Raw genomic sequence first — 12004 nt, forward strand, 5'->3', positions numbered from 1 at the left:
AAAAACTTGGCCCAGATGGTCTGATTCACTCAGGAAGGGCTTTGGTTCCACTTCCTTTTTAAAAACCAATTCCTCAAAATACCTTTATTTCATGGGTGACGAAGGCTTCCTGTGTAGGAACTGGAACTAACAGCCACTCCCCAATTTGAAAAATACCTGATACCTCCTAGCTCCTAGAAGCCCACACCACTCCCGTGAGATGCTTGGAGGAATGGCTCAGCTCCACTTTGTCCCCATCTGGGAACTAGCTCAGGGACTGGCTTCTGCTCCTACGCCAAACCCATCCGCCCTCCTGCTGGGCTACAGCTCCCCATGGACAACAAAACACAACACAGGGCAAGGGCCATAAGAGTAAAGTTAAACTTTACTTTACAGTAATTTTTTCTATATACAAAGAATTACAGTACATGTTTATGGGGACTCCTAGCACAGGGCTCCCCTTTTCCACTAGGAGTTTCACTTACAGCTGACAATCTATGGGGATTAAGGGAGACAAAAAAACAAAACAAAACCCCCCCCAAAAAACAGTGATGGACCTCAACTGATCCCCCCACACCCCTTTCTTAAAAATATAAAGCTAGATCTCTATTGTCAGCTTGTTTCTTTGCCACGGCATAGAAAGTTGCTCTTCCGTGAGCGCCTGTGTGCTGCACTCATCCAGCTTCTACACTCTCACCTGGTCGACACCGGCAGCACCCACCTCAGGCCTGGAGACCACCTCTTCTCGGCCCCTACCCCGGAAGTCAAGCACCAGAACCATTCATTTGTTCCTCCTCCCCGGGCTCACAATCTGCAAAGCTCTGCTTGACTTCCAGGGTGTCACACCTAAAGCCCCTCAATAGCCTGATTGGCAAGTCATGGGAAAGCAGCTCTAGAGAAGGGAACACGTACAAATTTAACATGCTGTTTTTGCTCATGTTGGTAGGAGACAGTTCTCCTAGGCTGTGGATTTCTAATTCAAATAAACTTTCCACTTCCTTAAGAAAGATTACCTTTAATCTCCCTAAGTGATAGAGGTGCTCCCATGACAGGAAGAAGGAGAGGGGCAGAAGGTAACTGAGGGAGACCCTGCGCCTGGAGCTCTCCGCCATCCAGGCAGTGTGCATGGAGGCTACAGACAAAGGTGACACCAGCCTTAAGAAACTTACTGGCCACCCTCATCTGGACACGTTTTCTGTTCCACCGCTGGACTGCACTGGACCACTCCAGGGTCGGGTGCAGGTTTCACCAAGGTTCTGCCTTCTTCTCTAACAGAGCCTCAAAGAAACTGACATAACATCCATCTCTTCCTCTCAAACAGAAACCCGGGTTTTTTGAGTCACCAGTCCCTTCACCCTTGGCAGTGCTTATTTATACCATGAAATTAGCACCATCGTTATTACATTTGTGTGTGTGTACAAAACAATGATCTATTCTGATTTCAATTTATATTACAGCAACTTCTGGCCCTGCCGCACGGGTCCTAGGAAGCTCAGCTGAGAGCTGCCTGGCCACAACCAATGAAAGTCTCCTGCAGCAGCTACCTAGCTCTAAATGATCTGGAATGTCTAACACATTCAGCAGCCAAAACATTACTCAGTAGGAAAGGGGCTTGTGGCAGCTCCTTTCCTGCCATGATCTCAGAGAGGTTAGGTCACGGGGCAACTCTGACCTCCTTCCTGGTTAAGGAACCCTAGAATGACAATATCTCCCCCGCCCCAAAAGCCTTAGGAGAACCCACTTTATAGGAGCTGAGGGCAAAACCCGTCCACGTTCAGTGCTCTCCTGATTCCTCTCCACAGGGGAAGCTGCCAGGACCAGACTTTCTTCCTGCCATTGTGTTCTCATGAGGCGACCTGGAGGTCCAGGTGAGGAGAGGCTGCCAGGCCTGGGAAAGGTTCACTGATGCACCTCATGCCCTGACCATGGTGTGGGGCAGAGGATGTGAAGAATAATTATTTTCATTAATGCCAAAGATGTAGATTTGGTCGTTCGGAAGAGGATCAACACAGTGATTAAATCACCTCAAACTCAGTAACTTCAGGGGGAAGATTTTTAAAAACTTGGATGCTTTTGTAGCAGGGACAGCTGTTTTGCTATTAGAATGGGTTCGCTCCAGTAGGAAGCAAATGAGGCTTTAAATTCAAAATTTGACAGTCTCCATAATTTTTTTCCCCTGACTTAAAAGGGTTAGGAGAGGTATTGGTTTTCTAGCTACCTATGGAAGCTATGGCTTCCCCCTCAGAAAGGCTTCCTGGGGAACTAGCTTAGAGAAAGACTCGAGATCCCGATTTCCAAGCACTCAGCCAAATACCAAAATACCATCCTGCACAAAGACCAGGAGTTTCTAAGAGAAAAGATTTCCTTTTAACTGCCAATTCATACCCCCTGGAGAAAAGGTCTCAGTACAGGCTCCAGGAGTCCCCAGTGGCTGATGAGGTCACTCCCCACCCTCATGCGAGTCTCACATCCCAACAGTCCTTCTGCATCTGCTTCCAATGGTTCGGTGACTGCTTTCGTGACGTTAACAATCTAGGATCAGATGCTGCCATCAGTGGGCCTGATAGTTGAATTTCTAGTTTCCATTCAACCCGAGAGACACTCGGGTTGGCCCTCATGAAAGCCTGGCAGCCCATCCATATAGATAAAGAATTGCCTCCTCCCTCCAAACCAAGCACAGTTCAGAAGTTGTTTTCCCAGGCAGGTCTGGAAGGAAGTTTCCAGTGAATGGTGGAGAATGGGAAGAACCGAAACAAAACCACAAAGTGGCCAATCATGGCCCACCTTTCCCTCACTCCTTCCTGTCCTACGAGACATATCTAGAGCGGCTGTCAACTCAATTACCTACCAAAGCCTACTTCAGAGAAGCTACTTCAGGATCAAACTTCTCCACTTAAAAATTTTTACATAGCCTGCACACCCCCCCACAAAAAAATTCACAGTTTATTTCATGAAATAAAGAGCTACGGTAATTTAACACACAACATAGTGAAAGGAGATTCCGACAGTGCAGTGCGGATATCTTTTTCTGATCACAACGACAGATGACAGGAGAGAAAAGGGCACAGGACCGGCACCAAGCAAACCCTACTCATACAACCTAAGAGATTAGGGAAAGAGACCTACTAGCTGCAGTTATATACTTATTATTCTCACACATGATAAATACTTAATATAACGAACTTTAATGTTCTGGGTGGATTTCTTTAAAAATAGCTTTTCCATGGTTTAAAATTTTTTAAAAAGAAAATAAGATGCTTTGTTTTCTCTTCCTTTTGAGCAGAGCCTTTTCTCTCTGATGATGTGGAGAGAGAGAGAGGATGAAAGGGGAGAACTAGGCAGGTGGAATTTACAGAAGAGATTCCGAGGTCTAAGTGAGATGCAGGGATAGGCCCCTCAACTCAGGGCAGCCCTGCCCAGCCTTGTGCCTCTGCCTGAGTTCAAGTGTCTCTCAACCCCAGAGACAGACTTTGGGAAATAAAAGCAAATTCTCTTTTTAATCTTTATATAAAGCGCAAATGCTTCTATAACAATTACTGTTCCCTCCTTAGAGTAATGGGAGTAACCTCAATAGGAACTTGGGACAAAATACAGAATCCTGTTGAGGGTGCAAAAGCCGTAAAAGAGACAGAATGGCCAGGAGACATCTGGGCCAGATGGCCTGTTGGCTAAAGCTGCTGGCTAAGTTGGCAAAGCAGAGAGGTAAACACGTTTGGTCTAGGGTGTGACAAAAGAGGCGTGGGTGAATGGGAAGGAACTGGCCAAACAGCACTTCATATTGGCCATCGGCGAGGTGGATGAATTGAGGGGGCAGGGTAGCACCAACAGATTCCCCAGCCCTTGAGCCCCAGCTCAGGGCAGCAGTAACAGATAATCAGCAGTATGAGGAGTCATCCCTTAGACTGGACATTTCTCTAAATGCCACATCTTGCCAGTCAGAGTTCTGGCTTGCCTTTGAGCTGTCAGCAGGCTGGTACTCCTAACACAGAGCCCAGCAGTTCGCAGGGGGAGGGTGGTAGAATCCACCAGTGAAGAAGAGGACCCCCTTCACTCATGCAGGAGAGCAAAGGATCAGGAGAGAAGTACTTTTCCATCAGGATCTGACACCCTCCCTGAGCTGGGGCTGATCTAGCCCAGAGGTTGCCAGAGATCCCCTATGTCCACTGCCCGAGACGCTGAAATCTGAAAGCACCTGAGTGTTTGGGGTACGGGCATGGGGTAGGTTGATGTAAAGGGAGGAAAATCGGTAGGAAATAAAGGTAAGCTTGCCAATTGCCTTCTTACACTGCAGTAAAGCTACATCCTAGAGCCCAGCGCCCCAACCCTCTGCTCTGCCAAGCACAGATCTTCAGACTCGGCACAGTCCCGGCAGAAGCAGCAGCGGCCACCCAGCACAGCCCCACTTGGACTCTATGCAGCCCCCTCCCGCCTGTAAAGGAGATATCCACATGAGTGTGCATGCGTGCACATGCACACTTGACCAGAAGAACCTTACTCAACACAACCATTTCTGGGGCCACAAAGGACATTACAAAATGAATCTGGAACCCGAGGGCCCCTCAGAACTTCCTGTTATTTCCTGGTCAAAGGTTCTTAAACACAGACTAGAAACCCAGGCAGGCATGTTAGGCTCACAGGGATTAGGTCTTCTTTATCTCTGTATCTCCTAGCAGTGACTAGCACCTGGCCTAGTCCATGTGAATGCTCAAAAAATCACCACTGATTTGAACGGATATCAGTTCCTCCCAAGGGTTCATCAGGTGCCCACAGCGGGGCTCCACGGGGCTAGAGAAACAGCGCTGAGAGCCCCTCTACCTTACAACCTGACCAGCGGAATTGAATCCCATGCTTGACTCCAGAGTGGACTTTTTATTTCAAGTTGACCATGTGTAAAGGTAGGTTGAGGGAGAGACCCACGTCTGTCTCCTTGGCTGAGGCGCACTTGGATTTCCATACGTGGTTCACACAACCATAGCCCCCACGGCTAATGTCACAAGAGTTCTGAGTGTTGGGATATAAAGAAAGAATAACAGTGGGAAAGTGTTGGGGTCTGTGTTTTAAGGGGAAAAAGGAAGATTTCCTTTCCTTAAGAACCCTGGGGGTAGCTGGTCTGGTCATGTGACATTTACTGGTTATTATTTATGTTCTGATTCTGCACACTTGTGACTGGAAGGAGCCTGGTTAAGAGCTGGAAGTGTATTCTGCTCTGGTTTAGGGTTCTGCCCTCTTCCAAGAGACCAGCAAGTCTGTGCCAATGTCTGTGTGCTCCCAGAAGACCAGCAAGACTGCGCCAGTGTCTGTCCGGCCACCATGGGCCAGAGCCCTGGCCCTGGTAAGGCCTTTCCCAGGGCCCAGGGGCTCTGCTCTGTGGCTGCCAACTTCTTCTCTTCGGTGGAGAGGGAGGATGGGGCCTTCCCAAGAGGCCTGAAGGACTGCCCACTCTTGGCAGCAAGTCCGGGAAGCTGCTGGCCTCCGGCCATCTGCTTCCTGTGCTTCCCCAGGCCCAGCGCTTGGTTGGGAGGCCCTGGGACCTGCTCAGCCCCTGCAGCTGCTCTTCCTGAGGCCTGAGCTGCTGGCTCATATAAAAAAGCCTTGGCAGGTGTCTGAGAAAGAAGTCTGGCCTGGGTGAGTGATTTAACAGCTTGCCAGGGGTGCTCCAAGGGGGCTGCGGCTTTCCCAGAAGCCTGAAGGACAGGATCTGACACACCGCCTCTCTCAACAGCTCGTGGCATCTGCCCCAGACCTTTGCTGGCAGGCCAAGAGCTGGATTCCAACACTGGCATCTTCTCATCAGCTTGTGGTGTGGCCTCGTGAGGAGAAGCTGCCCGCTCCTTCTGGCGAGGAGTCATGTCTATGAGATCCCTCACCAAAGCAGCTCTATTTTTTGACTGAGTGTTCTGGTCCACGGGCCTCAGTGCTTTTTCTTTAGCTACCAGGGTCTGGACCACAGCTGATAGCACTTTGTCAGGTGGGAATCTCTGGGACAAAGAGACATGGGATTTGTCTGGGGACCTGTCTGAAGCCTGGGGATTGGGGCTGCTGGTGACTAGCAGTCTGTCTGGCGGTGGAAGTCTCAGGCCAGTGGGGACTGGGGTTTTCTCCAGTGACTGGGGCCTTGGGTTGGCAGCACCTATGGATTTATCCAGCCTTGGGTCAGCTGTCCCCAGAGGTCTTTCCAGTGGTTGGGACCTGACTGAGGGTGATGAGCTTGGGCTGGTCACTGGAGAGGGTTTGTCAGATAGTTGGGGTCTTGGTCCTGCCACTGCAGGGGGCCTGTCCAATGGCTTCTGGCTGGAAACCAAGGCTTGGGGTTTGGTCCCCGACCCAGCAAGGTCCCTGGCCCTCTCTGGAGGCTGGGGCCTGGAGTCAGTTCTCTCAGGAGGTCTCTCAGGCAGCGCTGGCCTCTGACAAGTCCCTGCCAGAGCTTTTTTGGACAGTGCCAATGTCTGGTTGGTATCAGCAAGTGGTTTGTCCGACATCTTGGGCCCCTGAGCAGCTACTCCTGATGACTGCTCTGCCAAGTGAGTGCTTGGGCCTGGAGGCAGCGGTACTGGGGGAGGCACATACTCACGAATCTCCCCAGGTTCAAGCGGGTTGGGCCCACAGGGGTCATGCTCAGTACAAGACAGACGCCCATCCAGTTTGGAGATGAAGAGCATCCCTTCCCGATGCTGCTTGCAAAAGGAGCTGGGACACATCTCACAGAAGGACGCTGCTTCCTTCCCGCAGATGTCACACTGATGCCAAGGACACTCCCATTTCCCTGAAAACACAGATGTGAAACCAAAGCTTAGGAAAACAAAAGATATGTACAAAATGCTCTGGAACCAGGTCAAAGGCGTGGTTTCAAACTGGCACATATTGCAGTGATCTCATGCCTCTCCTGCCCAGGATCTCAGCTTCCTCTTCTGCAAAACCACATATAAAAATAACAGCCAAATATCAAGTAGCAATTGAGTACCAACTAAATATGCATGCAGAGTAATTCCTTATTTCTATTTCTTGCAAGAAAAAAACCCAAAAAACAAAGCTCCCCTTAGATGGAATGTGAATACTACTTTTATATTTTTGCAAACTCCATTTGTCATATACAGCCTTTAAATATTCAATTCTAAGATGAAAAATCTCAACTATTTAAACTCCTGCTTATTTGGTTATTAGTAGGAAGAGGGAACAGATATATAAATGTAAAAAAAATGGCAGCAGATTTCTTTGCTCAATTTTACGTCTTGAAACAAGCAAAACCTTTCCCTGTGTTGTCCACACAGATGCAGTGCAAAAAAGATCCAAAGCTAATCTGAACTGCAGTTTACCTGCCCCATTTCACAACGCCCGAGTCTCTGTGGACAGTGTTCCCACCCTGGCTTCTTCCAGATAAACTCTGCCAGACCTTGCTTCTGGCCCCTAGGCAAGATAGTTCTATCTCAGCCCGTGCCAGCCACGGCCCTGAGGAATTAATTCTGAAACAATCCTCCATTTCCACCTCCTGGCACTGACAGGTCAATGTTATGGCCTTGCCCTCACACCACCTCAGTTTCTATTATTTTATTACTCTGGCAATCACAGAGTAATGAAATAACTCTGGGACAAAGGCCCTCTCATTCCCAGCCCACAGTTCTTTTCTTTCTGCAATTCCTGGAAGCATGTCAGGCCACTAGTTATGTATAATCTCCTCAACTAGGAATGGCTTTCTACTGGTTGCCATTCACCTTTGTCATTTAAAATAGACGATAGGTCCAAATCCTTAAAATCTTCTAATTCCAAACCACCACCCAAAGGTTAGTGACTTCTCCAACCACAAATTCCTGGGTACCATATCTGTCTAAGCAGCTTTGTCACATGGTACCTGACAACTATAGAGGGAGCGGGCTGGAGGGAGGCCAACAGGGTGTTAGTCCACACCTCACTGACAAGAACGACCCAAAACTCCACTCTGTCTCAACCTCGCTTTCTTTAGAACGAGAACATGACTTAGTGGCCTTGAAGTGAGAAAATCTGCCTTTTAGTCCAGCTCCTCCACCTATACGCTCTAATGTGACAAGTCATCTCACCAAACTTGACTCTCAGTTTCCTCATCTGCATCATGGGAAGGTGAAAAGGTCTCATCTTTATGGGTTGCTGGGAGGACAAAATAACATAACAGAAATGTAAATGAAGTGCTTGACACATATCAAGTGAGTTTCTGTTCCCTTATCTATATCTTGGGGTTCTAAACCTTTGCTGTCATTTCCAGAATGAAAACCTAGGCCATATCCCCTCAACACTGTGCATGGGAAGAGCAAAGGGCTCTGAGAATTCTGGCAGAGAACAAGGAACACTCTACATGATTTTGGTACCAACCTGCTGGTCGCTTGGTTAGATTGAGACAGTCTGCGTGGTATACTTTTGGGCAGCCCGGCTTCTTACAGGAGACAAGCTGGCCAGCATCGCCACAGCTGAAACACTCATCCTCTCGCTCCTTTGTGATTTCCCCTTGGCTCCTGCGCTTCCCCTGTTGCTTCTTCTTGAATTTCTTTGACTTTTCTTCCGTGGCAATGGGTTGATTCTAGAGGTCAGATATTGAGCAGTCAGCATTCTGTCGACACATTAGTTGTATGATCTTGACCAGGTTAACTATCCTCTCTGAGCCTCAGTCTCTCCTCTGGGAAGAGACAATCCTCATAGACTGTTGTAAAGATAAGAGAAAATGCAGAGAAGGCACCTAGCATGTCACAGATACCCAAAAAATGGTTGTATTAATTGTAACTTTTGTATCAACTACTCCTGCCACCTGAATAAAAAAGAAAAATGTGCTTCATTTTGTTGACACACAAGGCTGGTGTTAAAGGTTACCCTTGTATAAGTTTTATTATTATGTTTGTCTTAACTTCAAAACTAAGGAAGAATTGTGTGTGAGCGTGTGTTTGTGCACATACATTTCTTAGCTTAGTCATCAACCCTTCACTGAGCGCTTAGTATGAGCCACGTGCTAGGAAGACACAGAAAACTAATTCATGGTCCTTGCCCTCAACAAGCTACACATCTTTAAGTCAAATTAGATTGAGGTCCACCACTCCCCAAGACAGACCCTGGTGCAGCCAGCAGGTCTCTTTTGTGATCCCTGGGGCCCATACTTAGTCATCAAACATGGTGGTTTTCATCACATTATTTATCTTGGCCTAGAAGCATCCAGAACAAATCTGATTTATTTCTAGTGATCTCCCATTTCTAATCTGCTCTCAAATTTTTCTCTCACTGATTCATGTATGAAATGCTACACAGACCTTAAGGATGCAGAAACTGACATCCCCAGTGCACGAAACACAATTAAACTTGGGTTAAACTGTTACTATTTTAATTTATAGGGAGTAAGTCAACTGGACATCTTAAGCAACAAGACCATTTAACCAACCAACTATAAACAAAACAAAACAAAACCCAATGTAGTATAATCTTATTTAATAAGATAAAATAATTACTGGGTGATCTTCAGCTTCATGTGTTGCTGCTCAAAATGACTGCCCTCTTTAGTTATTGGTTTCTATGCTAATTTGCATTTTTCAGTTCTTAATGTTGATTTCATAATAAAAAAACATAATGGGAAATGCCCAACTAGAGTCACCATATAATCAATCTACTGTGCATCAAAATTAAACTTCAATTTTCATTGTGCTGTTACTTATTCTAGAGAAATCTGGAAGCATCCAGATGTTCACTTACTACTGTCCAGCCATTATAGAAAAAATTTAACTAAAAAATGATTAAGAACACTATGTAATAGCAAGGAAAGTTTTTATAATATTTATGAAAAGCAGGATACAGACTTGTAAACAATTCTTAACAGTTATAGAATTATAATTCAGTTAAAGTGCACATAAAAAACCAGGAAGACACAACGTTTATATTTTGTTACATTGGTAAGATTAAGGGTCCTATGTTTATCCACAGTGTTATATTACGTTTAGAAACTTAAATTCATTGAGAGAGAGAGACAGAGAGAGAGAGAGAGAGAGAGAGAGAGAGAGAGAGAGAGAGAGAGACAGAGAGAGAGAGAGACAGAGAGAGAGAGAGAGAGAGAGAAAGGGAAAGGGAGGGGCATGCAGATACCAAGAATCTAAGCAAGCAAGTAGCTTACTAGGAAATGTGAATGAGATCAGCTGAGACCAATAAAGACATGAGAAGTAAACCACTTTACAGATTCCTATTTTACAGCTTTTATAGTTAGAAAAGTATCACCAATTAGAAGTCAGATTGCTCAAAACACTTCAACAATACCCAAAGATACTTTCTTGTGTAATCAAATTGATCACCGGAATGCTTAGTTAATTGCCAGCGGCCTTACGGACAACTATTCAATGTCATTATTTCAAAGAGACATCTTCTTAAAAGACTCAGCCCTGCACTGAGTAGGACAGGAGGGCCACACCATTATTCCCGATGCAAATGTTTGGAAGGTACCTTTGGCCTTACACCCAAAAAGCCACTGCAATTCGGGGCTCCACATTTGCAAACGGTCTTTCCATTCCCAAGACATTCTAGGTTGTAGTTGAAGGTAAGTTCAGTGCCTGTATAAGAGACCGTGAAAATATTAATATCTATGGTTTTAATTATATTATTTCTGTATTAATCACAAAGGATAGACTTAAGAAAAATAGGTTAATTTTAAGAGACTAAAAAATTTATTAACTTCTAAATCCACTATATTAATAAATTCTAAATTCTGTAACATTAATTAGCTAATACAACCTAATAAGAGAAAAACTTAAGTGGATTAACAAGTAATATTTAAACTAACTTTTACTAATTATTCCAAACTTTTCTTGATTCCCTCTACCAAGGCTGTAGAGGTGTTAATATCCTGAATTGTTTTTCATTTGTTTTCTAACCTTTCAGATGCAAGATATATTACTAAAAACAAATAAAAACAACTTATTTTACACTCGCATGGCACTCGGCACATTCTATCTCATTTCCCCATCCCATCCATGACGAATCAAAGTCAAGTGAGGACAACAACAAGGTCTGTGAATTCCCAAACCACACTATCTGAGCTGATATGGGAGTAGAGAGAACAGAAATTTGTGGCTAGACATGGTAGAGGCAGCCACCCCCAAGGATAAACTAAAGTTCTGAGTACAAGTGTGGTACTAAAAGCTGTCAGGAGAGATATAAGAACTGAAGTCATGTATGACTGAGTAACATCTGAATAATTAATACAGAGGAACCACATGCCCTCTTACCCCCAGGTGGTTAAAGAATGAAGAAAAAAATGAGAGGAGTCAGACGAAGAAATAAGGTAACATGCATATAATACATATTCTTTACAGCACTTTTGCAAGGATTGAGATAATATGCTTGAAACTGTCTGGCATCTGATAAATGGTAGCTTTTACAACATTGGCTTGATAATTCTTGTTACAAAACAGAAATTTACCCAATGTACTGAAGCCACCCATTCAAAATACTTGATACAAGTTACCATTTTAAAAATCAGTACCATAGTCCAGCAGAGTGCAGTGCAGAGATGCTCAAGCATTGTTACCTTTATCATCTACTACTTTAAGTGAGGTAGTGCAATACAAAAATACGAGAATTGTCAGAACCTTTAAAATTCTGAAAAACTTAACTCCTGGGCAGTATATTTAAACTGTAGAGAAAGATATACAGGGGTGGGAAAGAAAAATGTCTACTGATTAAAAAAAAAAAAAAAAAAAAAAAAAAAAAAAAAAAAAAAAAAAGTGGAGCCAGCCCGGTGGCTCAGGTGGTTGGAGCGCTGTGCTCCTATGGTGAGGTCGCCGGTTCGATTCCCACATAAGCCAGTGAGCTGCGCCCTCTACAGCTAAGATTGTGAACAACAGCTCTCCCTGGAGCTGGGCAGCGTGAGTGGCTAGCAGCTGGTGGGAGCTGCCCTGAGCTGCTGTGAGGGGCCAACCGCTGACTGGCGACCGACTGCCTCAGCTGGGAGGAGCGCAAGGCTCATAACACCAGCATGGGCCAGGGAGCTGTGTCCTACACAATTAGACTGAGAAACACCGGCTTGAACCAG

At 45.5% G+C, this 12004-nt stretch overlaps 1 protein-coding gene across 9 annotated transcripts in view; it reads right to left on the minus strand.

Moving 5' to 3' along the window:
* Positions 1–4833: 4833 nt before the first annotated feature.
* Positions 4834–12004, minus strand: part of NSD1 (nuclear receptor binding SET domain protein 1) — a 153296-nt gene continuing 146125 nt past the window's right edge. For all 9 annotated transcript variants that reach the window (XM_081036338.1, XM_081036333.1, XM_081036337.1 and 6 more), the window contains 3 exons: positions 10417–10523; positions 8320–8524; positions 4834–6742 (listed from right to left, as the gene is read on the minus strand). In XM_081036338.1, coding sequence (XP_080892464.1) covers positions 5115–6742; positions 8320–8524; positions 10417–10523 — 1940 coding nt within the window. In that variant the 3' untranslated portion in view covers positions 4834–5114. The remainder of the gene's footprint in view (positions 6743–8319; positions 8525–10416; positions 10524–12004) is intronic.

Source organism: Rhinolophus hipposideros (genome assembly GCF_964194185.1).
Source record: "Rhinolophus hipposideros genome assembly, chromosome: 23".
NCBI lineage: Eukaryota > Metazoa > Chordata > Mammalia > Chiroptera > Rhinolophidae > Rhinolophus > Rhinolophus hipposideros.